General features: G+C 43.3%; 1 protein-coding gene across 4 annotated transcripts in view; it reads left to right on the top strand.

Moving 5' to 3' along the window:
* The window catches only part of NSD2 (nuclear receptor binding SET domain protein 2), a 151,736-nt gene that overhangs the window by 109,851 nt on the left and 16,967 nt on the right, over nt 1-24,918 (top strand). For all 4 annotated transcript variants that reach the window (XM_073342741.1, XM_073342742.1, XM_073342743.1 and 1 more), the window contains 6 exons: nt 1,322-1,478; nt 8,085-8,290; nt 13,495-13,598; nt 16,962-17,231; nt 17,483-17,599; nt 24,319-24,460. In XM_073342741.1, the coding sequence (XP_073198842.1) occupies nt 1,322-1,478; nt 8,085-8,290; nt 13,495-13,598; nt 16,962-17,231; nt 17,483-17,599; nt 24,319-24,460 (996 nt within the window). The remainder of the gene's footprint in view (nt 1-1,321; nt 1,479-8,084; nt 8,291-13,494; nt 13,599-16,961; nt 17,232-17,482; nt 17,600-24,318; nt 24,461-24,918) is intronic.

Raw genomic sequence — 24,918 nt, 5'->3', positions numbered from 1 at the left:
AAACAAAACTCACTGTTTTAGGTAAAATATAAAACAGATTTATTAACTACAGAAAGATTTTAAGTGACTATACGTGGTAAGCATACAGATCAAAGTTGGTCACCTAAGAAATAAAAGTAAAATCGCAATCTGAGTTCTATAAACTAGACAGGATATGAATTAAGTAGTTTCTTACCCTGATGGTATAGTTCCTTAATACACAAGCTGGGATTCTCCTTTCCAGCCTGGAACCACCTCCCCAGTTCAGTCTTTGTCTCCAGATGTGTTTCCAGGTGTTGAGTTGTGGGGGGAGAGAGGAGAAATGATGATGTCACTTCCCCTCCTTTATAGGATCCTCCAGCTTGCTGGAAAGATCTTTTGCTATGAGGTGAGTCAAGTAGTCTCCATTGTCTACGTGTTCTTTCTGAGAGGTCTCCATCGTATATAGTTCCTGGGGTAGTCCTTGTGCGCATGTATTCCCCTTACTGGGCCATCAACGCTGTCTGGCTTCTCCATTGTTGTACCTGAAAGGCTGGCTGTGGGTGTTGCCCAACATATTTCAGTAACACACACATATAGCAAAACTTCATAATTTCTCATACAATGATAGCACATACAATCCAACCAGATATTAATGTTCAACAGATCAAGACTTTTAAAATGATACCTCACAAAGCATGCTTTGCACAAAACACATCATAATTATATCACCATGGTGAATATGGGGTTGCCAGAGTGTTGCTTTGGGGTACCGAATGTGACACATGTAAAATAGTGATGTGATATCCCTCTCCTCGATAAAATTTTATTGGAAAAATTCTGTAGATACTAATTTTTATTAAAATTTTATATACTGTTAAGCATCGTCATAAATTAAAATGGAATTGTTAAAATGGAGTAATTACAATTTGTGATGCATTATCCTAGCTTTTATTTCACTGTTAGTTCACGTGCTAATTTGTGAGACAAGGCGGGTGAGGTAATATTTTTTATTGGCCCCACATCTGTTGCTGTGAGAGACAAACTTACACAGAGCTCTTCTTCAGGTCTAGAAAACTCACTCAGAGTGTCACAGCTAAATAGGACTATAAAAACACAGCATATTGCTAATTTGTATAATTTAGTAATCCAAGTTGTCTGTTCACCCAAGTAAATGAGGATTTCTGTGGCTTTTTCATATGAATGGGTGATATTCATTTGTTGCAGATCAGTATGTTCTAACCAGTTTTTTTAAAAATGTAGTATGCAGTTACATGCTATTGTGATTTAAATCAGACTGAAATGCTAAACTTTTTTTCCCCCTTGAAACTTAAACTTTCAATCTTTTTTTTTTTTTGTACAGGAGGAAGCCTGTTGTGCTGTGAGTCATGTCCTGCAGCGTTTCACCCAGACTGTTTAAATATTGAAATGCCAGATGGTAGCTGGTACTGCAATGACTGTAGGGCAGGAAAGAAACTCCGTTTCCAGGATATCATTTGGGTCAAACTGGGAAATTACAGGTCTGACTAATGGACTTACATTTTTTCATTTAATATAAATATAATATAATATAAAATTACTTTTGCTGAAAGTAACTTGAAAACAAGTTTTGTGTGTGGAAATCTGTTAAACTAGGGGGTTGCATGCGTTGGTGCTTTTTGAGGCCAAGGTCACAGCATGAACCAAGGGTTCCTTGCTTGACTCCTTTTCTCCCCCACAACTGTTCTGTGTGCTACCCTGTCATCCTCTTCTATTTCAGGGTCTCCCAGCAACTAGGGGCTCTGTGTGCCCCTCAATTCTCTGCCCCTCCTCCTGGCCAGGAGCTGTTTATCCCATGCCCTTTTTCCCCATACTCTTGTGACCCATTCTCCCCTTGCCCCATGCAGGGGCTCTGTGTGTCCCCTCTCCCTTACCAGGGATCCCCATTTCCCCCATGCTAGGAGCTGTGTGTGTCCCCCATTTCCCTTGAAACTGCTCCTATCTTAGCCTACCTGTGTCTAGACTAGAGTGTCACCCACTGCTTCTGTAGGCCAAGCTCATGGCACACATCAATAGTTCCTTGTATCCCTCTCTCATTTGAGTGATGTTCCCTATTGTATTCCACTAATGGTTATGCACATGCACCCTGAGCTTTTGAAAATAGTATTGTCCGTTGGTCCGCACATGTGCCCTTGCTCTATCTCCATGGTTTTGATTGAGGTGATAAAAGGCAAGGTGGACTGACCAGACCCCTCAGTTCCTTCTCACCACCATATGGTCCGATTCAGAGAGTTATCTGTTCTCTAGTCTCTTGTGACGCACCTTCCTCAATACAGGAAAAAAAGACTGTTTTATGCTTGTATACAGTTCAGTGTTTTGTTATTTTTGTAGTAGTTTTAGTGTTAGCAGTAGGTTTTAGGATTTTAAGGACTTTGGGATACTGTTTTACTGGCCCCCTTCGTTCCCCAGCACCCACGCTTGGGTACTGGATTATGCTGAAGACTCCAGGGTTCAAGATCTGCACTTCCTGCCCTTGCTCATTTTTGATCAGTGACGAGCACCAATGCTGCCTTTACTGCTTGGGGGAAGTCCACGTTGCATCAAGGTGCAATATCTGTCTCTCCTTCCCAGCCCATACCTAGAAAGGCTGGGCTCTCCGCTTCAAGAAGCACCTCATAGAGATTGCCATGAGGCCGTGGTTGGATCTAGACCACGGAACCCCCCTGTACATCGGCTTGAGCAGTCGAGGAGCACGCCTCCTACTGCGGAGTCCCAATCTGGTTCTCCCGGTGGTAAGGACCCCATGCCAGGGACTAGCCATGAGGCAAGGAAGCATGTCATAAGCGTGGCAGTAAATCTTCCTTAAGGCCCGAGAAGGACTTTGCATCCTCTAAGTCATGGAAAAGCAGTGCGTTCCCAGGCTCACAAGCATGGCAAGAAGTCGCATAGAACGCTGGACCTGCTGGTCCTAGTTACTGAGCCGTGTGCGCCTTCTGGATCGGTACCACCAAAGTCACAAGAATCATCGGTTCTGAGGCAGTTCTCCGTTCATGAACTGTTTGTCCTGGATGAGGTGATATCGCCACGTCTCCCAGTGCATTTGCCTCATAAGAGACCCCACTCCCTTGCATTGGACTTGCTGCCTTTAGATTGTGTTCCTGAGCGCACCCCTGTGACTCACTTGGTTCTGACAGCACTGCAATTCAAACAAGGCTGTGACTTCTCAGCATTGGAGATGGAACACCAGGTCCGCCTCTCCTGTACTGCTGACATAAATACCAGAAGGTTTAACCTACTCAGTAGCAATATCATCTCTTTCCTCAGCACAGGAGCCACTGGTACCCCATTCTGTGTTGTCCACTGCAGCAACTGCCAGATCTTTCTGGTCGGCTGTACTGTGTCTTGGCCCCAATATCCCCCCCCTTCAGAACTTTCCCGAGAGGAGCGCCCCATCTCGCCACTCGGGCCTTCATCTATTAAATGTTTGGAACCAGGGTTGGGAAGATGCACCGGCTAGCCTGACTCCGGTGCCGCCGGATCTGGAGCTGTTCCCATTGTCTCCAGATGCAGCAATGTAAATTCCTTCCTCCCCATCCCAGCCAACTACTGCCAGTTCCTGGAATTGATATAGAGGGTGGCTGATGCCTTCCACATTTCACTGGAGGAGGTGCAGGACAGCCAACATCAAATACTTGACATTCTTCATGCATTGTTTCCAGCTAGGGCGGTGCTACCAATCAACAGTGCCATTCTTCAGCAGGCACGCACTGTCTGGGATACCCTGGCCACTTGCGCGCACACCTTGAAGGGGGCAAAAAAAGATATGCTCCTCTAAAAAGGATCTGAGTTTCTGTTTTCTCACGCCTCACCCAATTCCCTGGTTATTCAGGCTGCTACTGAATGGGCTAGGCAACAACACCTGCATTCCACTCTGACAGATAAGGAGGATAAGAGATTTGACCTCCTAGGTCATAAGGTCTTTTCTTCAGCCAGCCTTCAGTTTCTCATCTCTAATTACCTGGCATTACTGGCAATATATGACTTTTTGAATTATGGCCAGTTAGACCTTGTGGACAAGCTTCCCCGGCAGGATCATACCTGCTTCCAGGTTATTTTAGAAGAAGGCAAACTGGTCGGCAAGACAACACTCCAGCCGCAGTAGATTCGGCGGACACATTTTTGCGCACTGTGGCCACAGGAATTGTCATGAGGAGGATGCACTAGTCTCATTTCCCAAGGGAGATACAGAACACAATTGAGGACCTCCCTTTTGATGAATCTCACCCCTTTACCCAGAAGACTGATTCCCTGCTCTCCCTTAAAGACTCTAGAGCCACCCTGCAATTGCTTGATATTTCTACACCAGCTCCCAAGTACAAATTCTATTGTCCACTCCAGCACAATAGTACAGAGCTCCTCAGTTCTTCCATCTGAGCCTCCCCATAAGCATTGAAATATCCAGTGGCCCCATCTGCCTGGTCCGTCAGCACAGTCTTCGACATCACACACTCCATGTTTGAGTAAGCGATATTTCTGAGTGCCTTTTAAGAGAGCTATCAACCACCTTGCACCCCACAGTTACCCACCCTCTTTGGGAGCTACCTAGCACTCTTTTTCTACCAGTGTGGAGTGAGGTCTTGGATGTCATTCAGATATGGCTATACGATCATGTTCATGATGATACCTCCATCCATATCCCCTGTCCTGATCCCACCTTCGAGACCACTTTCATGACAGTATCCTCGCCCTAGAGATGGACTTCCTCTTTCAGAGAAGAGCAATAGAACCTGTTCCCACAGCCTTTCAGGGTGCAGGGGTCTTCTCTACCTATTTCCTGGTACCCAAGAAAAAGGGAGGATGGAGACCAATCCTAGATCTCAGTCGTTTCACACACTTCATACACAAGCCAAAGTTTTGTATGGTCACTCTTGCAGCCATCATACCCTTGCTAGAAAGAAGCATGTGGTTTATTTCTCTCAATATGCAGGGCACTTACTTCCATGCAAATATCCATCTAACCCTTTCTCTACTTGGCCACATGATGGCGTGCACATACATCACCCCATTCGCTCACCTTCACTTCCGCTGTCTACTGCTGTGGCTACAGAGAGTCCATTCCTGAGGCTCCATTCCATGGACAACCTATTGACTGTCCCCCACCCCCAAGGTTCTTTCCTCCCTTTGGTGGTGGACAGACCCAGCTCAGGTGTGCACCGGGATGTCTTTTCTTCTGTCCTCCCCAAGCACAACGCTTGACAGATGGGGTGCCCATGTGGGTGAACACATTATACAAGGGAGTTGAACCGTTTGGGAATCCAGGATGCACATCAACGTCCTGGAACTTCAGATGATGAGAGCAGCATGTCATGCATTTCTCCTCTCCCATCTGCTCCCGTCATGTTCGGGACCACCGCCACCATTTACTACATAAAAAAGCAAGGGGGCATAAGGTCACCAGTGCTTTTTTGCAGAAGCAGTTCTCTTCTGGAAATGGTGCATCGCACACAATATTCTGTTGTCAGTGGCTTATCTCCCAGGGACTCAGAATATGATTGAGGATGCTCTCAGCAGGAATTTCATGGCCGACCACAAATGGGAGCTGCACGACTCTGTGGTAACGGGCATTTTTGACCATTGCGGGACTCGAAACAGGGATCTTTTTGCCTCCCACGCTAACACCAAATGCTTCCAGGACTGTTCCAGGGATGGGATTGGAGCCTGTTCCCAAGGTGATGTCTCTGTCATTTGCTGGTCGAATCATATCAGTTATGCGTCTCTCCCCCCCCCCCCCCATCCCACCCCCATACCCTTCCTGCCCCAGGTCCTCCACAAGATTCAGCAGGAGAGAGCCATGGTCATCCTGATTGCCCTATTCTGGCCTCACCAGTTCTGGTTTCCTCTTCTTCTCTGTATGTTGAAGCATCCTCCGTTTCCACGACTGACGTTCCCTGAATTGCTCACACAACACAATGGCAGGATCAGACATCCTGATCTGCACATGCTTCACCTGAGAGCCTGGTTTTTGGATGGGCATCTTCGCTAGAATGAGTGTTCATCGGCAGTACAAGACATCCTGTCGAGTAACAGGAAAGGGTCCACGAGGTGGTCCTACAAAACCAAGTGGAAATGTTTTGCCTCCTGTTCCCATGAGGCCGCAGACATTCCTCTCCTTTTAGTCTATCTCCTGTCCCTGAAGGCGTCTGGACGCACTCTCAACTCCATTAAGGTATACATAGTCATAGTATACATAAGGTATACCTATGGTCATTAGTGCTTTCCACCCCCCTGTGGAACGGCACTCTGTTTTCCTTAGCCCATCGACTGCAAGGTTCTGAAAGGGCCTCATCTGAACATATCCTCCTATTCTCCCTGTCGTTCCCCAGTGGGACCTTAACCTTGTCCTCACAGCATTGATGAAATCGCCCTTCGAACCTCAGCCTCATGCTTCTGTTCTCTTCATGAAAGTAACCTTCCTGGTAGATATTACCTCTGTGAGAAGGGTGGATGAACTGGGGGCCATGATGGCGGACACCCCCCACAACCACCACATTCCATAAAGTTCCACCACATTCCATTTCATTCCATGAAATTTCCCTGCGCTTGCATCCCAAGTTTCTTCTGAAAGTTGTTTCTTGCTTTCACTTCAGCCAACCCATATGCTTACCTTCCTTCTTTCCAAAGCCGCACACCTCAGTGGAGGAATGCTGCCTTCACCCCTTTGATGTCTGTAGGTCCCTGGCCTTTAACCTGCAGAGGACGAAGCCGAGACTATTTGTTGCTATAGAGGAAAGGATTACAGTGCAGGCCAGCTCCACTCAGAGGATTTCTCAGTGGGTTTTGGGGTGCATCACCCTGTATCGATTATTGGGACTGTCTCCACCTCTTGGGGTATGAACCCACTCCACAAAAGTGCAAGCATCAACTATATCCACACTTCACAATATGCCACTCATGGACATATGTAGGGAGACCACGTGACATATGTAGGGAGGCCACGTGGAGTTTGGTACTTACCTTGTCTTCCCATTATGCCCTGGTGCAGGACTCTGCGATGGATGCCTCATTTAGCGTGGCTGTTCTCCGTTCCATAGTTCTGTCATCTTCCTCACACCTTCCTCCTAATTAGGTACTACTTGGCAATCACCCTCAGTTAAATACAATAGGGACAATCACTCTAAGAAGTTATTTACCCATAACTGGAGGTTCTTCAAGATGTGTGGTCCCTGTCTGCATTCCAATCGTTCACTCTTTACCCCCTGCTATGCAATTTGCAGTGAAGGAACTGAGGGTGCAGTCGGTCCACCTAGCCCTTTATTGCCTCTGTCGAAACCGTGAGGCAGAGCAAGAGTTCATGCGCAGACCAAGAGACACTACTACTTTCAAAAGCTCCGGCTTGACTCAGGGCACATGTGTATAACCGTCAGTGGAATATAGATAGGGACCACACATCTCAAAGAACCTCCAGTTGCAGGTAAGTAACCTCCTCTTTCCTCCCAAGGTCTTTGTGTGCCGTTTTCATATCCCCCTCTATTTGAGACATATGTAAATATGTATTGTTAAGATTATATAATCTGTAGCTGGCTAGATTATATCTTTTCAGTTTGGAAGAGAAGGCTTTCAGGGTGTCAGCATTTTAAACTCCATTGGAACAATGAGTAGAACTGAGTTTGAGGGGCAGAGTGTTTTGCTGGAAGGTATTAATGGAACCATCAACCAGTTCTTTGATCTATAGACAATTAAAGACCTGGTTAAAGCTGTTGGTTTTGTTACTCAGATGTGAGCAGCTCGGTGTCCCCCAGTTTTTCCTTGTTGGTTTTTGACTTTAATCAAAATCAATAAGATGTTCTACCCATTGATACCTAGAACATTCCTTGAAATTTGAGAATTGATTGGATGCAGTGTTTAAAATGCCACTGCACTGAGAGCAGGGCCACTTTTGGGGGGGAGGGGGTAGGTTTAAAACTGCTCTATTGTGTTTTGTTGTCAAGTGACTTGCACCCTTAAATCTTGTTCTACGTGACACCCTATTCACAGTACATTAAGTAATAATAATTGATTACTATTAAGCTACTGTTGCTAAATTGTCTTTTGGAGGAAGGTTTAACTAAAATGCCATCCTTTTTGTTTTATTTGTACTTCTGTGATAGATGGTGGCCTGCAGAAGTTTGCCATCCAAAAAATGTTCCCCCAAATATCCAGAAAATGAAGCATGAAATTGGAGAATTTCCAGTGTTTTTCTTTGGTTCTAAGGATTATTACTGGACACATCAAGCTCGTGTGTTTCCATATATGGAGGGAGACAGAGGAAGTAGATACCAAGGAATTAAAGGAATTGGGAAAGTCTTCAAAACTGGTATAGAGCTTTAATCAAACAATAATTAATCTTGTGGAGTGTATGCTTTGCTTTTTTTAAATAGGATACTGGGCCCAGGTCTGCTTATGTAGTATCTCACGTCACAATATACAACAGGAGAATTGTTCAGAACACTTTAGTTACTATTATTACGCTGAATTAAAAGCTTTGTTTCTGAGACTTCTAGCAGAGTATAACCTAAGCAGTGCATTGACAATTTTGCTTTTCTGATAGGCAAGCATTAAGCATAAATGACCATCCACAAAACTTTAAGAAAATTCTTTAAATATATTGACATCCTATGAATAAAGAGTGTTTTAACCATGGTACCTCCTTTTGCTGTACATTGTACTTTACAAGGATGTGTGTATAACAGAATGCTGTAACATTGAAAAACAGCAGAGGCGTAAAAGCTGATAATTATGAAGTTAGAATAAATACTACTTACTTCACTCATGCAAAGCCATTTTACATTGGCAGTTAATCTGTGAATCTGATCGTTCTTCAAGTGATGGTTCCTACACGTATTGCACATGTGGGTACACATATACCTGAATCTGGGTGCTTTTAGCAAGTAGTGTCCATTGGTCTCCACATGCGTAGTTGTTCTCCTAGTGCTCAATATCAAGAATGTAAAGGGCAGTGCAGACCAATGCCTCTCCTGTTCCTTTTCTTATTGCCACACGGCCTGAGTTGGCATCCTCCATGTTTGCTTTGATCTTCCTATACTGTGAACCTATGAATACAATTTGTAAATAGCTTTTAATAGTTTAGTTTTTTAGTGTTTTCATAGTTAACATAGTTTGTTCTCCCTGTAAAGAGGGACTGGGGTTCAAGAATTGTCTCCCCTGCTCCTGTTCCATCGTCTTCAGCGATGACCACCAGCGCTGCCTTTATTGCCTTGGGGAAGCCTATATCGCCACCAAGTGAAACATCCTTCCCTCCCCTCTGGACACAAGCTCTGGTGTCAAGGCAAAAATTATTAAGCCTAAGAAACTCTCACAGTTGAGTAGGGGATGAGAACATAGGCAGGTACATATCTGCCTCTAATAGAAAGGATCCTTCCCCATGTCGGTCAAAGTCAGGCAAGTTCTCGTGAATGGGCCCTGAAGAATTAGTTCCATATAAACCTAGCCAAGAAGGAAAGGTGTGAAGGAAGAAGTATCCAAAGATACTAGCTCCAACTCCACCCCACAACCTAATGAGCAGTACCTAATGATTCCATCTGGAAGTTCAATGCTGGGACCCCATCTGATGGCTCTGATGTTCTCCATGAGGTTTCCCCTAACATTAGACCACCTTATGATCTGATCCTCTGGTACTTTTCTTAGGAGTCCTCAAACACCAGGGAGGGACTGAAGCCTTTACCTTGCTGGAGGAGATATTCACCTTGTTCGGCACACAGTCTCCCCTAATATTGGGCCCAGCTCTTCTTAGAGATGTCCCTACACCTGGGAAAAACATATTGAGGGGAAGAGTATCCTGCCTTCTTGCAACCACAACCCAGAACATCCTCCCACTGGTACTGTCAGCATCATTGATCGAATAGGAGCCTATCATTTCATCAAGAAAAATCTGATACTACAGATGGGGTTTCTCCCCTAAGAGAAACAAGCCCAGTCGGAGGCCAAGGATAGTATTGGAACTATCCGCTTCATTCCAAATATGGCTACACAGGGGGCTTCTGGTACCCAATGCCTTGAGGCCTCCCCTCTGGTTGAGCTTTCTGGTCTTACGGAAGCTTGTGAGATCCATACAGCAGGCACCCTGGATCTGTGCAGGAAGCACACCGACCCTCCGTTCCCAACTGATGCCAGTTGGCTCCATCAGAATTTGAAGAACAGATAGCTGAGCTGGACCCAACAGTTCTGATGGTTATGTTGTCCTCCTCACTGGATGAGGCGATTGCATCCTCATCTCCCTGTCCACCCAATGACCACAAGCAACCAGGAGTTGTTGCAGAGGTCCAGGACACACAATAGGCCCTACTGGACATCATCTGGCTCTTCAAGATTGGCCCTTCCAGTTAACCAAGCCACTTTGGAACCCACCAGATCAGTATGGCACACCCCTGCCTCTTGTCCCATACCCTGAAGAGAGCCTGGAAACAATATTTTGTGCCATCTAGTGGGGAAGAGTTTTTATTCATTCATCTGGTGCCCTACTCCTTAATGGTGCAGTTGGCTACAGAAAGGTCCAGGGTGCAGTACTCCAAGACTGCTCCATTAGACAAGGTCACTAAATGCCTCAGCCTTCTGGGTAGGAAAGTATTCTCTTTGGCTAGTCTCCAGTTCAGAGTTGCTAACTACCAGGTGGTGGTAACAAAATATGGTCTCCTAAATTATGTCAAATTTGCAGACTGTAAAGACAGACTTCATAAACTCCCATATGAATCCACATGTAAGAAGCTTCTTTTCTTTTTCTTCCTTTATGCTGCTTTTCCTGGTAAGGGTCGCGGTGGCAACGTGGAGAATAGGGTGGGCCAGACCCCCCTTTCCTCGGCAACAGGTTCAATTTGCTGGGACTAAGGGTGGTCCATTGTGCCTACAATGCATTCCTCCCACTCATTTGATCTTGTTATAGCCAGATGATGTTGGACAACATAACTGTCTTCTGTGTAATCAAGCAGGGGAACAGGATACCTCCCCCTGTGTATAGACAGTCGACCTCTGGAATTAGTTAATCAGATATTACATCACTCTCTCACCAGCATACCGATATGGTCTCAGCAGACATTTTTCAACAGACCTCAAATGGGAGATTGACGATTCCTTTTTTAACGAGATGTTCAGCTCAAGGCATGGTATTCGGATGGACATCAGATGTACAGCATTCATGTTCAATAGTAGTTCAATCCAGTGTCAATCAGATCAGGAAGGAGTCCGCCAGGAAATATTATTGAGCCAAATGGGAAGCATTTCTCCTCCTTGGTCACAACATCATCAGTTGTTTCCAGTGTTCCCTACTATCCTAGTTTACTGATTGACCCTTAAGACATCAGGTCTCTTTATCAGTTCCCAATGGGTCAATCTGGCAGTAATCAGCGCTTTTCATCCTCCTATTGTGGTATCAGTGGATGTTACTTACCTGTAACTGGAGGTTTTTTGAGATGTGTGGTCCCTATCTGTATTCCATTACCCACGCGATAGCCAGATTTGCAGTAAGAAAAGGAAGTGGAGATATGTCAGTCTGCATTGTCTAATTATACTCTGTTTGGAGCACAAAGAGAACTACTACTTGTGTGTGGACCAACGGATGCGGCTTAGTAAAAATTTATGGACTCAGGCACATGGAGTACATGTGTACCTAGAGTGGAATACAGATGGGGAAACCATACATCTCAACCTCCCATTACAGGTAAGTAAACTCTAGTTTTCTTCACTTGCAGTGTAAAGAAAATTGTTTCAGCAGTCTTTGCATATTAGTCATCTGTGTAAATACCCATGTATGTTAGCTTTTGAATGTACAAGAATGCATTCTGTGAAAAACAGTTCAAGCTGGTTGGGTGGAGAAGATACACTCTTGGGTACAAAATAAATTGTGTCATTTATAATAAATACCAGCATAAGCTTGGCACACCATCTGGAGTGGCTCACGACAGTGAGTGCCAGCCTCAGGGCAGACTGTCAAGCCCAGGGCAAAACCCCCAAACTGTTATATGTTCTGTAATTGAATTTCACCAACCCAGAAACAAGTGTGAACTCCTAAAGTACTATAACACTCTTACCGTGGAGTCACAGACAGTCCCCTTGGGTATTCCAGTCTATCTTGCTACCCAGAAACGCTGGACCTTGCTTACACCAAAAATCATATCAATATTCAGGTTACTCCTAGTCCCAAAAGACTAGTCGCTTACCCGTGTCAACTGTACTTCAGATCTCAAATCAAAGAAAATGCTTGTAGCCAATCCTATAATTAACTAAAGATTTATTAACTAGGAAAAATAAATGAGAGTTATTTACAAAGTTAAAACAGGTAAAGATATACACACACAAATGAAATACAGTCTCAGGTTCCAAAAGTTGGTCGCAGCTGCTATAATATACATGCTTTATATGTCCTTTAAGGCTAACCCAAGCTAAACGGCTGGGGACTCCTTGCTTGTGCTTAGAAATCCTTGCCCCTCAGAGTTCAAGCAGCGGATGACCACAAGTTTCTTCTGGTCAGGCATTTTTATTCCCCTCCCACAGAGTTAAGACTGACAGATTTCAAGCATCTGAGCTGTCTTATCTTCATGTGAGTGGGAGGGCAATTGACATAGTCTTTATCCTTTTATGTTACACAATGGCTCATTTGATTTCAATGGACCCTCTTTTCTGCAGCCCCAGAACTTTACAGTAGTTAATGCTTCTTTCCTGTTTGGTGAGTTACAGAATTATAGAGATTTATAATGCGAACATTTGCTATTGCTCTATAACATTGGGTACAGATAAGTGAAACTAATATATGCGGCATCCTACGAGCATAAAGTCTAAACACATTCTTCTTACTCTGATATCTATTTGAACAATATTAACCAGACTGGTTTCCAGCTATGCATTTGTTAGTGTTGATTGGGGCCTAGTGCCATGGCACGTCTGCCAGCATCACAAAGCTAAACCAAAATTTTACAACCACTACAATAAAATCCTTGTCCCAGATATCATACACTGATTAATCGTGTAAAATTCTCATGGTTCTAACTGCTCAAAGTCAATCCAAACTGGATCTTGAGGATCTCAGCTGTTTACCTCTAACCTATATTCCACTTTGAATTTAAGATCATACTGTTTCTTCTGCTTGCAATGGAGGGTGCAGGACTTCTTCCGGAATGGATATCTTTATCTTTTAAATTGGATTGTACATTGTGGCTGCATAAAGAGACAAAGAACCATACTCTTACTGAAGCATCTACATATCCCCAGCTTAGGAACAGAGTACTCATGTTTTACCTTTCCACTCAGCATTCCCAGTATGTCACTGAACTAACCCAGTTGTTTTTATTTCTTACTCTTTTATTTTAGCAATTCTTATAATATCCTTACTATAGAGAGGTGTTTCTATACAGATACTTAGATTTGTTTCTGTAGAAGGGGATTAAAGCGTCTAGAAGGAGAGGTAGAAGATACTATGGGATTAACTAAATTAAAAAACCTGGAGGGGCATGGCGGGCTACGGGGAATAATAGTCTGTCTACAAGTTCTAATGATATAACTGTTTTTTAGCCTTGCAAGAAGCTGAATCTCGATTTCGAGAAATAAAACTTCAGCGAGAAGCCAAAGAAACCCAAGAAAATGAACGTAAACCTCCACCGTACAAACACATAAAGGTAAGGTTTGAGGAACTCTGCTGTGGAGGAGAAAAAGGTGGACAAATTTTAAGTTGCAGAATTTATTTTGACATGTATGGATATTGAACTTAAAATAACTTTTAAAAAAAATGCATTTCTCTTAATATTTGATCTCCAGCAGTGCCCTAGGGAATCTAGTCTAAATTGGACACAGTTCATGATAAACTCAGTGACGGTCCAATCTTTGGACCAGAGGTGCAGATATCTTTGGAGAATGAAAGAAATAATTTGATCTGTCTTTGGGGAAAATAATATTGAAATGTTGGTGTGAGCAGCAGTGTTTTGTTTGGATTGGATGGGCAATGTGAGATGGGAATACCACAAAGGAGAAGGTTGCAGTTGAGGCAAGAGGTAACCATCAGGACTTGGAGAAGGACCTTGGTGATAAATTTAAAAGAGATGACTTTTCAAAATCTTGGAGAGGAGTAAGATGCAGGATTTAAGAAGAGCTATGAAGGTGGGGAAAAGATGAATCTGACACTGAAGTTACAATCCTAGGTAGCTGAGAGGACAATGGCAGTGCCTACAATTAAGAGGAGGGAATGAGAAGAGAGCTTAGGAGGAGGAATAAGCCTTTTTTCATCATGCTAAGTTTGAAATGATAGCAAGACATCTAGAAAAAGATTGAACACAGGAAGCGGTCACCATGAGAGATGCAGATTTGGGGGAAGTCAGCATGTAAATTATGAAGCTGAGGGAGCAGTTGTGCTCGCTCAGAAACAGAATTGAAAGCGTCTGGAATGTTTAAAGTAGGCATCTGAAAACAGAATTGGGGTTGCTAACTAGTAGTTGAAGAGAAGACACTGAAAGATTCAATGGAAAGGTAGGAGGAAAAGCAGAAGAGTATACAGTCACAAAAACCTGGGGAGAGAATGATCATCTCTGAGGAGCAACAGGTGGATTAAGGAAATGTACAGAGAAAAGATCTCATTATCTCATTCCTTGTGACCAAGTTTATGACCTTTAGTGAAAATAGAAAAGGTCACTAACCAAGTGAATTTTATATTCAAAGATAAGAGCCTTCAGTTAACAGATGAAAAGGGTCGTATTGGTAACCTAAGGACAAAAACAACAGATCCTAAAGACAAGAACGAGAGATGGCAAAATATATCAGGGAACTCTATAGTGATGATAAGCCTGAAAAACCTCAGCTAGATGTGACTCAAGTAAGCCTGCCAGTAATGGATGATGAAATCATGTCATAAATAAAAAGACTTCTGAATGGAAAAGTGGTAGATTAGGATGGAATACCGATTGAATTTTTAAAAGCATAGGAGATACAAGCTTGAAAGGCCTGTCAAGAGGTAATGAAGAATGTTTATGACAGGAGAATTGCCAGAAAACTTTTTACAACCTCACTGTGTACAAATCCCAAAAAAGACCAACACTGTGGATTGTAAAGACTACAAAACAATCAGCCTAGCATCGCATGCTTCTAAGATACTTTTGTGAGTTGTTAAAGACCAAATACAAGGAAAGATTGGTAAGGAAATAAGTGAACAATAATAGTGTCAAATATGGAACGAGCACAATAAACACCATTATGAACTCTAAGCTCTTATTAGAAAGATCCGTTGATGGGGAAAATAGTATATTACGTTTTATTGACTTCCAAAAAGCATCCGACAGAATCTACAACTACAAATTGCTCAGCATATTAAGATCTCTGAGATTGATGGATATGAGCACCAAATAATAAAACAATTGTACTTGAAGCAGAAGAGAAATATAATGGGAGATTAAAAAAATAAAAATTTGAGAGATCAAGAGGAGAAAATGTTGTTTCATGTCACTGACTTTATTCAACATTTATTGAGAATGTTTGATTAAATGAGTCAAAGAAACAAAAGGTATTAAGATGAATCGATAATGGGCGAATTGCATTTGCTGTGCAGATGACAGTGCTTTTGGCTGATTCTGATGAAGTTCATGAAGATTATATATGAATATGGTCTAGAGTTGAATGTGGACAAGACAAAAACTATGGTGGTATACAAGGATACTGGGAAAATGTGCACACTTTCCAGTGAATGATGCAGCTGTACAGCAAGTGAAAAATTATTCCAATTTAGGAGGTGGCATTACAGACCATGAAAATAGGGATACTGAAATCAGCACCACAACAGTAAGACATTCTGGAAGAATAAACATCTGATGAGAAGGGACATAAATCTAAAGACTAAATTCCATCTCTCTTAAAAACTTAGATTTGACCTGTGTTAAATCACAGCTGTGAAACATGGGCATTCAAACAATTGATAATTTAAAAAACTACAATCCTTTGAATTATGGTGTTGTAGAATAATTCTGAAAATATCATGACTAGACAGCATAATCTGAGAAAAAGTACTGGAGATGATTGGAACTGAGCAAATGCTGGTCAGTGATCTTATGAAAAGAGACAATTTAAAGAGCACGATTTAGGAAATTTAGTGGTTGATGTATGTTTTATGGGCACTGGAAGGTAATGTTGTGACGGCAGAAGAAACATGAAGCAGAAAAAGATGATCTTGGATGGACGATGTGGTATCCTGGGTGTATCAAAAGGACTATTCATTCACAAAGACATTAGAAGAGGATAATACAGAATGGGCTACCCTGGTTGGAAATCTCCAGAAATGGAGATGCTATCTAAGGCCTGGTCTGCGCTTGGGGGAGGGAGGAGGTCAGATCTAAGTTACACAACTTCAGCTACGTTATTCATGTAGCTGAAGTCGACATACTTAGACCTACTCACCGTGGTGACTTCACTGCTGCCACTCCCCTGTCAACTCTGCCTGCTCCTCTCGCAGCGGTGGAGTACAGGAGTCGACTGGATAGCGCTTGGGGTCAATTTATCATGTCTAGACTAGACCTGATAAATCGACCCCAACTGGATCGATCGCTGTCTGTCAATCTGGCGGGTTGTATAGACATACTCTAAGAAGGAAAAACAGTTTCAATGGAGTGAAGAGTGAAAACTGGATTACATGGGGGTGTTTCTAGACAACACGGTCAAAGAGCTCTGAGGCGTTTGAGAAGGGTGTGATGGAGAAGAATTTGGATAAATAACTAGGGTCAGGAGGGTATTAGACCATGTTTGAATATAAATGTAAGGGAATGGAAGAGAGGGAGTGAGAGAGGTCAGTAGCTAGGATGAAATGGGACAAGAGTTAGAGATGAATCAGAGATATGACTAAGTCCAAGACTGATGATGGAGAGCATGTAATGGGTTGTGAGATGGGGAGGAGAGCTTGTACTGGATAAACTCGTATACTTGAATATATATTAACCTATAAATGTTTTTTTTTTAATCTAACAAGTGTTTTAAAATAATATTTGAACTATTTTTGTTTTATTCAGGTGAACAAACCTTGTGGTAAAGTTCAGATTTATACTGCTGACATTTCTGAGATTCCCAAGTGCAACTGCAAACCCTCAGATGAAAATCCTTGTGGTTTTGATTCTGAGTGTCTAAACCGGATGCTGATGTATGAATGTCATCCACAAGTTTGTCCAGCTGGAGAACGGTGCCAAAATCAGTGCTTTACCAAACGCCATTACCCTGAGACAAAGATCATCAAAACTGATGGCAAAGGATGGGGTCTGGTCGCTAAGAGGGACATAAAAAAGGTAGGAATCATGACATTTCTCAGTTCCTGATTATACAAATTAATATTCCATAATTACTTTGGGGGACATTTTATGTTGCACATAAAAGAAAAACATTTCAATCTTTATCTTTGAAAGGAATTTATTTGCTCAATCATGAACATCAATATAAAAAGAGTACTCTTCATTCCACCTTAATGAAGCATTGGTAGCTTGTGACGCTGTTGGTGTGCTTGGTATGTTCTTACTAGTGACATTCTTCTATCCGTCAGGGAGAGTTTGTGAATGAATATGTTGGCGAACTAATCGATGAAGAGGAGTGTAGGGCAAGAATCAAATATGCACATGAAAATGACATCACTCATTTCTATATGCTCACTATTGATAAGGTACAGTATTCTACAATTTTTCTTATTTGAATGTAATTATAATTTTAATACACTTTTGACTTCCTTTCCTAAGAAAAACAGTATGGAAGATAGTAGGCCAGAAGGGTTGACCTATCAATTATGCTTTGGTTTGTAGCCTCACACTCAAAATTCTTTTCACTTTGTGGATGTTTGCTTTATTCAACACTTAGAAAAGAGGTGATAAGCATTTCTGGAAATGTCTATAGAAGATTCTTGTCATTTTTACTTTCTTGCCTGCAGCAAAGCACAGCAAAAATAAGCATATACCCTTTTAAAGTCATAGGGGAAAATTTATACGTTTGTTAGGTATAGTAAGTCTGTGAATTAAAAATTAAACTGGTCACTTGAAAGGGGAGGGAGGAATTGTAACTGGCAGGGTAGGTCAGGTTTTTTGGTCTTCTAATCTGAGTTTTCAGCCATTACCTTTGTCTCTGTTTGTTTAAAGCAGGGATCTGCAGAAAGACACCCAGGAACACCATGCTCTTCTGTAGAAGCTTTTTCCAGAAGTACTGTCTGCATATTGCTCACTTCCAATCATCTTCACTATGCATAGTAGAGTTCTCAGTGTCTCTGCAGATAATCTTACTTTGTCCTGTAGGATTTAGTTACTATCAAAGAAGTAGCTCATCACCTAATGAAGGTTAAGCTATAACCATCCAGTTACTTTTCAGAGTAACGGCCGTGTTAGTCTGTATTTGCAAAAAGAAAAGGAGTACTTGTGGCACCTTAGAGACTAACCAATTTATTTGAGCATAAGCTTTCGTGAGCTACAGCTCACTTAAGGGGTAAAAATCGAACACACCACTACATAGTTTTAAATATCAATACTGGAAATTTGTAATTGACCCTTGATGTAGCCAACAGCCTGTAGTCATTAGAGTCAGTTTTTCATAGAATCATAAAATATCAGGGTTGGAAGGGACCTCAGGAGGTCATCTAGTCCAACCCCTTGCTCAAATCAGGACCAATCCCCAATTAAATCATCCCAGCCAGGGCTTTGTCAAGCCTGACCTTAAAAACTTCTAAGGAAGGAGATTCTACCACCTCCCTAGGTAACGCATTCCAGTGTTTCACCACCCTCCTAGTGAAAAAGTTTTCCTAATATCCAACCTAAACCTCCCCCACTGCAACTTGAGACCATTACTCCTTGTTCTGTCATCTTCTACCACTGAGAATAGTCTAGAACCATCCTCTTTGGAACCACCTCTCAGGTAGTTGAAAGCAGCTATCAAATCCCCCCTCGTTCTTCTCTTCTGCAGACTAAACATTCCCAGTTCCCCCAGCCTCTCCTCATAAGTCATGTGTTCCAGTCCCCTAATCATTTTTGTTGCCCTCCGCTGGACTCTTTCCAATTTTTCCACATCGTTCTTGTAGTGTGGGGCCCAAAACTGGACACAGTACTCCAGATGAGGCCTCACCAATGTCGAATAGAGGGGAACGATCATGTCCCTCGATCTGCTGGCTATGCCCCTACTTATACATCCCAAAATGCCATTGGCCTTCTTGGCAACAAGGGCACACTGTTGACTCATATCCAGCTTCTCGTCCACTGTCACCCCTAGGTCCTTTTCCGCAGAACTACTGCCTAGCCATTCGGTCCCTAGTCTGTAGCGGTGCATTGGATTCTTCGTCCTAAGTGTAAGACCCTGCACTTATCCTTATTGAACCTCATCCGATTTCTTTTGGCCCAATCCTCCAATTTGTCTAGGTCCCTCTGTATCCTATCCGTACCTGCTACCGTATCTACCACTCCTCCCAGTTTAGTATCATCCGCAAATTTGCTGAGAGTGCAATCCACACCATCCTCCAGATCATTTATGAAGATATTGAACAAAACCGGCCCCAGGACCGACCCTTGGGGCACTCCACTTGATACCGGCTGCCAGCTAGACATGGAGCCATTGATCACTACCCGTTGAGCCCGACAATTTAGCCAGCTTTCAACCCACCTTATAGTGCATTCATCCAGCCCATACTTCAACTTGCTGACAAGAATACTGTGGGAGACTGTGTCAAAAGCTTTGCTAAAGTCAAGAAACAATACATCCACTGCTTTCCCTTCATCCACAGAACCAGTAATCTCATCATAGAAGGCAATTTGATTAGTCAGGCATGACCTTTCCTTGGTGAATCCATGCTGACTGTTCCTGATCACTTTCCTCTCCTCTCCTCTAAGTGCTTCAGGATAGATTCCTTGAGGACCTGCTCCATGATTTTTCCGGGGACTGAGGTGAGGCTGACTGGCCTGTAGTTCCCAGGATCCTCCTCCTTCCCTTTTTTAAAGATTGGCACTACATTAGCCTTTTTCCAGTCATCCGGGACTTCCCCCATTCGCCACGAGTTTTCAAAGATAATGGCCAATGGCTCTGTAATCACAGCCGCCGATTCCTTTAGCACTCTCGGATGCAACGCATCCGGCCCATGGACTTGTGCACGTCCAGCTTTTCTAAATAGTCCTTAACCACCTCTTTCTCCACAGAGGGCTGGCCACCTACTCCCCATGCTGTATTGCCCAGCACAGCAGTCTGGGAGCTGACCTTGTTCGTGAAGACAGAGACAAAGAAAGCATTGAGTACATTAGCTTTTTCCACATCGTCTGTCACTAGGTTGCCTCCCTCATTCAGTAAGGGGCCCACACTTTCCTTGGCTTTCTTCTTGTTGCCAACATACCTGAAGAAACCCTTCTTGTTACTCTTAACATCTCTTGCTAGCTGCAGCTCCAGGTGTGATTTGGCCCTCCTGATTTCATTCCTACATGCCCGAGCAATATTTTTATACTCTTCCCTGGTCATTTGTCCAATCTTCCACTTCTTGTAAGCTTCTTTTTTATGTTTAAGATCAACAAGGATTTCACCGTTAAGCCAAGCTGGTCGCCTGCCATATTTACTATTCTTTCGACACATCGGGATAGTTTTTCCCCTGTAACCTCAATAGGGATTCCTTGAAATACAGCCAGCTCTCCTGGACTCCTTTCCCCCTCATGTTATTCCCCCAGGGGATCCTACCCATCAGTTCCCTGAGGGAGTCAAAGTCTGCTTTCCTGAAGTCCAGGGTCCGTATTCTGCTGCTTACCTTTCTTCCCTATGTCAGGATCCTGAACTCAACCAACTCATGGTCACTGCCTCCCAGATTCCCAACCACTTTTGCTTCCCCTACTAATTCTTCCTGGTTTGTGAGCAGCAGGTCAAGAAAAGCTCCCTCCCTAGTTGGCTCCTCCAGCACTTGCACCAGGAAATTGTCCCCTACATTTTCCAAAAACTTCCTGGATTGTCTATGCACTGCTGTAGTGCTCTCCCAGTAGATATCAGGATGATTAAAGTCGCCCATGAGAACCAGGGCGTGCGATCTAGTAGCTTCTGCGAATTGCCGGAAGAAAGCCTCATCCACCTCATCCCCCTGGTCCGGTGTTCTATAGCAGACTCCCACCACTACATCACTCTTGTTGCTCACACTTCTAAACTTAATCCAGAGACACTCAGGTTTTTCTGCAGTTTCATACCGGAGCTCTGAGCAGTCGTACTGCTCCCTTACATACAGTGCTACTCCCCCACCTTTTCTGCCCTGCCTGTCCTTCCTGAACAGTTTATAACCATCCACGACAGTACTCCCAGTCATGTGAGTTATCCCACCAAGTCTCTGTTATTCCAATCACGTCATAATTCCTTGACATCACCAGGACCTCCCGTTCTCCCTGCTTGTTTCCAAGGCTTTGTGCATTTGTATATAGGCACTTGAGATAACCTGCTGATCGCCCCTCATTCTCAGTATGAGGTAGGAGCCCTCCCCTCACAGACGTTCCTGCCTGTGCTTCCTCCCGGTATCCCGCTTGCCCACTTACCTCAGGGCTTTGGTCTCCTTCCCCCGGTGAACCTAGTTTAAAGCTCTCCTCACTAGGTTAGCCAGCCTGCTCGCAAAGATGCTCTTCCCTCTCTTCGTTAGGTGGAGCCCATCTCTGCCCAGCACTCCTCCTTCATGGAACACCATCTCGTGGTCAAAGAATCCAAAGCCTTCTCTCCGACACCACCTGCTTAGCCATTCGTTGACTTCCACGATTCAACGGTCCCTACCCCGGCCTTTTCCTTCCACGGGAGGATGGACGAGAACACCACTTGCGCCTCAAATTCCTTTATCCTTCTTCCCAGAGCCACGTAGTCCGCAGTGATCCGCTCAAGGTCATTCTTGGCAATGTCATTGGTGCCCACGTGGAGAAGCAGGAAGGGGTAGCGATCCGAGGGCTTGATGAGTCTCGGCAGTCTCTCCGTCACATCGCGAATCTTAGCCCCTGGCAAGCAGCAGACTTCTCTGTTTTCCCAGTCAGGGCGGCAGATAGATGACTCAGTCCCCCTGAGGAGAGAGTCCCCAACCACCACCACCCGCCTCCTTCTCTTGGGAGTGGTGGTCGTGGAACCCCCAACCTCAGGACAGCACATCTCATGCCTTCCAACCAGCAGAGTCTCCTTCTGCTTTCTCCCCCCAGACGTATCATCTGGTCCACTCTCTGCAATGGTACCTGTGGAGAGAACATGAAAACGGTTACTTACCTGTGTCTGCATTGCTGGTACCTGGACATTCCCCCTTCTTCTTCTGGAGGTCACATGTTGCCAAGCTTCTTCACTGGCCTCTTGGCTCCACTGTGCAACCTGCTCTAAATCTTTAGAGCTTTGTGCCCGTAGAAGCATATCCTGACTTTTGTCCAGAAAATCCTCAGATTCTCGTATGCAATGCAGGGTCGATATCTGCTGCTCCAGACCTTCGATCTTCTCTTCCAATATGGATACTAGCGTGCACTTTGTACAGACAAAGTTGCTTCTGTCCTGTGGAAGAAAGACAAATATGGCACATCCTGTGCAGGTAACAACAGCTGAACCCCCGCCCTCCATATCACCTTCCTACTATGAGCTTCCTCAGAGAAGCTGACAAGATGTAAGCCTCACTGGGCTCAACCCAGGCGAACTCGAAGGCAAACTCCTGCTGTGTGCTGCTCTGCTGTTCCCCGCCGCTCAGCTGGTTCACGGAGCTCTGGCTATATTTGAACAGCCAGGCTTCCCTGAAACAAACAAACAGATACCCCCAATACCCGCCCCCTGCAGGCTACCACCTAATCAGGCACTCGCTCAGGCTTTCAAACTGCCCTCCCAGCAAACACACACTCGGATATTCACTCAGCAAACATGCACTCGGATACTCACCAATCCCAGGCAAACTCCTGCTGTGTGCTGCTCTGCTGTTCCCCGCTGCTCAGCTGGTTCGCCGCTGCTTCAAAAATATCCATACATTTGCGTGCCCAGCATGTGCATGCAGATGTGATAACTGTATGCAAATGACCAGTTAAGCCTGTAACTGGCCATTTGCCGACAAAGTTATTAGATTTACACACACACAGGCAGAATAATTACACACATGCAATATAAACTGGCCCTAAATTACAAGGATGACGTTTTAATAACGTCTTTTAAATACTTTCCTTTTCTGATATGTTGCTTTTGAAATAACAGCAGAATGCAACAAATTAGTAAGTAATTTTGCCTCCCAACTCAGTAAAGTGTAACATAAAGTCTTCGTCCGCTGCCCAGCTTCAAAAAATTAAGAACTCTGAATCTATTATTCCTGTCTTAAACTATTGTTCTACCTGAAAGATATAATGGTACTGTGTTTTTCACATAAGTTTTTGATGGGTCTGATCTCATAGGATGCCAAAAGACTTACCTAAATATAGAGGACTCTTAAACAGCTCTTCAAGGAGTCATGTTTTCAAAACTATTTTGGGCTACTTTCATTATTTCATTTTTTTATTGTATGTGGTGTCTTTGGGGTTGTGGAAATTAAAAGACCACTGGGTGTAAGGATGCAGTTGCTTAAAGACAGGTTTCAGAGTAGCAGCCGTGTTAGTCTGTGTCCACAAAAAGAACAGGAGTACTTGTGGCATCTTAGAAACTAACAAATTTATTAGAGCATAAGCTTTCATGGGCTACAGCCCACTTCATCGGATGCATAGAATGGAACATATAGTAAGAAGATAGATAGATAGATAGATAGATATACACACACGCCTACAGAGAAGGTGGAAGTTGCATATCTATCTATCTATCTACTTACTATATGTTCCATTCTATGCATCCGATAAAGTGGTCTGTAGCCCACGAAAGCTTATGCTCTAATAAATTTGTTAGTCTCTAAGGTGCCACAAGTACTCCTGTTCTTTTTGCACTTGCTTAAAGACAATTTACTAAACATTTTTTTTGGCTTGGACAAGGATAATTTTTTTTAAGAAGTCTGTGAGGAACTTGTAATGCCTGCAAACAAGTGGTTAATTGACAAATACTATTTAATATGGTATTTTCAAAACATAAGTGTTTCAAATATAGAGTTAAAAGTAAACTGATTAATTTGTGTTTTTATTTTTTGAAGCTTTTACCTGTATAAATCAGCATGCTCACAAGCAAATCTGTCCTGCTATGTGACTGTGATAGATGTTGGAAAAATGTGAGCAAGATCATGAGTATTGCTTTGGGAGTGTCTCATTCCAGTTTATGAGAGACACAACAGTTTTCAGTACAACATGTAAAGTTGAAATGTTTGCATGCTTTTGGGTGAAAAGAGCATTCATATCCTTCAAAAATTACATGAACACTTTAAAATAACTTATGTAATTTCTTCTGATGAATAAAATTTTCATCTTATTACTCTTTAATTTCCAGGACCGTATTATTGATGCTGGCCCCAAAGGAAACTATTCTCGTTTTATGAATCACAGCTGCCAACCAAATTGTGAGACTCTAAAATGGACAGTGAATGGAGACACTCGTGTAGGCCTGTTTGCTGTGTGTGATATTCCTGCTGGTGTGTAGGCTTGTGTTTTAATACATGAAGTTTAAACCTACTGCTACATAAATCTTTGTTGAATTTCTGTCAAATGAGACTTGATGTGAGACAGTTATGGTTTGATTTAACTGATTAAATTCAGAACAAGTGTTCTTCAGGGAGCTCAGTTTGTTTTCTTTTCGTAGAAAAGAGAATGTGGATTCATTCATTTCCTTTAGTAAGCTCATCCTTATTATTGCGCCTTAGACAACCCTAGAAAAGGATGCTTTTTATTATTGCTTATTATTTGTATCATGGTAGCTCCTACAAGCCCCATTTAGTATTGGGGTCCCACTGTGCTGTGCTCTTTTACCAATACATAGCAAAAGATGGTCCTTGTCTTAAAAATAATTTTGTTCTTTGAGATGAGATTTAGCATGTGGGTGTAACAATCAGAGTGGGGAAGGGAGGATGTAACAAACAGTAATAAAAACATG

This window comes from Lepidochelys kempii, chromosome 4, assembly GCF_965140265.1.
Source record: "Lepidochelys kempii isolate rLepKem1 chromosome 4, rLepKem1.hap2, whole genome shotgun sequence".
In the NCBI taxonomy this organism is placed as follows: domain Eukaryota; kingdom Metazoa; phylum Chordata; order Testudines; family Cheloniidae; genus Lepidochelys; species Lepidochelys kempii.
This window is presented reverse-complemented; position numbering and strand designations above follow the sequence as displayed.